The 1,184-nt window shown below is 32.9% G+C and overlaps 1 protein-coding gene across 1 annotated transcript; it reads left to right on the top strand.

Moving 5' to 3' along the window:
- The first annotated feature begins 24 nt into the window (after positions 1-24).
- On the top strand, positions 25-650 carry LOC105461781 (cleavage and polyadenylation specificity factor subunit 1-like). The gene is made up of 3 exons (XM_011708288.1): positions 25-233; positions 340-466; positions 560-650. Exons 1-3 carry the CDS (start codon positions 65-67, stop codon positions 612-614), a joined length of 351 nt encoding a protein of 116 aa, XP_011706590.1. The 5' UTR covers positions 25-64; the 3' UTR covers positions 615-650.
- Positions 651-1,184: the final 534 nt, after the last annotated feature.

Below are 1,184 nucleotides of genomic sequence, written 5' to 3'. Positions count from 1 at the left end.
CGTGTGCTCTTCCGATCTTTTAGGTTTTGTTGTGGCTGACAGAGAGAGCAATTTAGCTTTATTTATGTATCAACCAGAGTCCAGAGAAAGTCTGGGTGGTCAAAAGCTAATTAGAAAGGCGGATTTCCATCTGGGACAAAAAGTAAACACTTTCTTTCGCATTAGAGTCACCGATCCTGCAAATGATAAGAAACAGTTTTCCGGTCCTGATAAAAGATATGTCACTATGTACGGTGAGTCCAAATATATATTTTAAAAATAGCGAACTTTTCAATGGAATATTTTTAAAATCATTCAAGCGTTTTTTTACATGCGAACACATCTCTTCTTACATTTTAGCATCGTTGGACGGCAGTCTTGGTTACACTCTGCCAGTACCAGAGAAAACATATCGGAGATTACTTATATTACAAAATATGGTCATGCATATCTGTCATATTGCGGGCTTAAATCCGAAAGCTTATCGGCAAGTTTCAATTTCGATTATACAGATATTATATCTGCTAATTTATTTAGTAAATTGAGAATATTATTAACACATCCTTTCTTTCATTTTTAGCACGTACAAAAGTTACATACGAAATCAAGGGAATCCGGCGAAAGGTCATCATTGACGGTGATTTGGTGTGACGTTATCTTTTCTTACCCAACAATGAGAAAGCAGATTTGGCCCAGAAGATCGGAATGCTCATATATATTATTAAAAATTTTACGCAAAATATTAGTGCGTTTTGAAAAATCTATGAAAAAAGTGTCGCAACCTATTTGTCCACTGTACAGTCAAAATTAATAAATTATACCTTCTCTGCTGACGAAAGTGTTCTATATTCTTTTCGAAATCTTAGCAAACTAATGGATTTGTAGACGTCGGCTATCAGAATAAGACTTTTGATACTAGACATTTGATAAATGTAGATCTGAGTGTCGATAATATTAATAGATTCGCGATACACACTTAAACATGATATATAACGGGTGTTATATGGATATTCGCATTATTTCAGATTACATTGTTTTTTTATTTAAACTTCATTACAAAATTATAATTCTATAATTAACAATAATTTTCAAACATGTATATTAAGGCGATCCTAAAGTCGTCTGTTTTATCGATCGAACGCGATTATTTTCCAAAACAAAATAAACATAATTAAAGGCAACAGATTAAAAAATCCTTCTCCACG

The sequence above is a fragment of the Wasmannia auropunctata genome, unplaced genomic scaffold, assembly GCF_000956235.1.
Source record: "Wasmannia auropunctata unplaced genomic scaffold, wasmannia.A_1.0 LD278028.1, whole genome shotgun sequence".
NCBI lineage: Eukaryota > Metazoa > Arthropoda > Insecta > Hymenoptera > Formicidae > Wasmannia > Wasmannia auropunctata.
The sequence above is the reverse complement of the archived record's forward strand: the minus strand, read 5'-3'. Positions and strand labels throughout refer to the sequence as shown.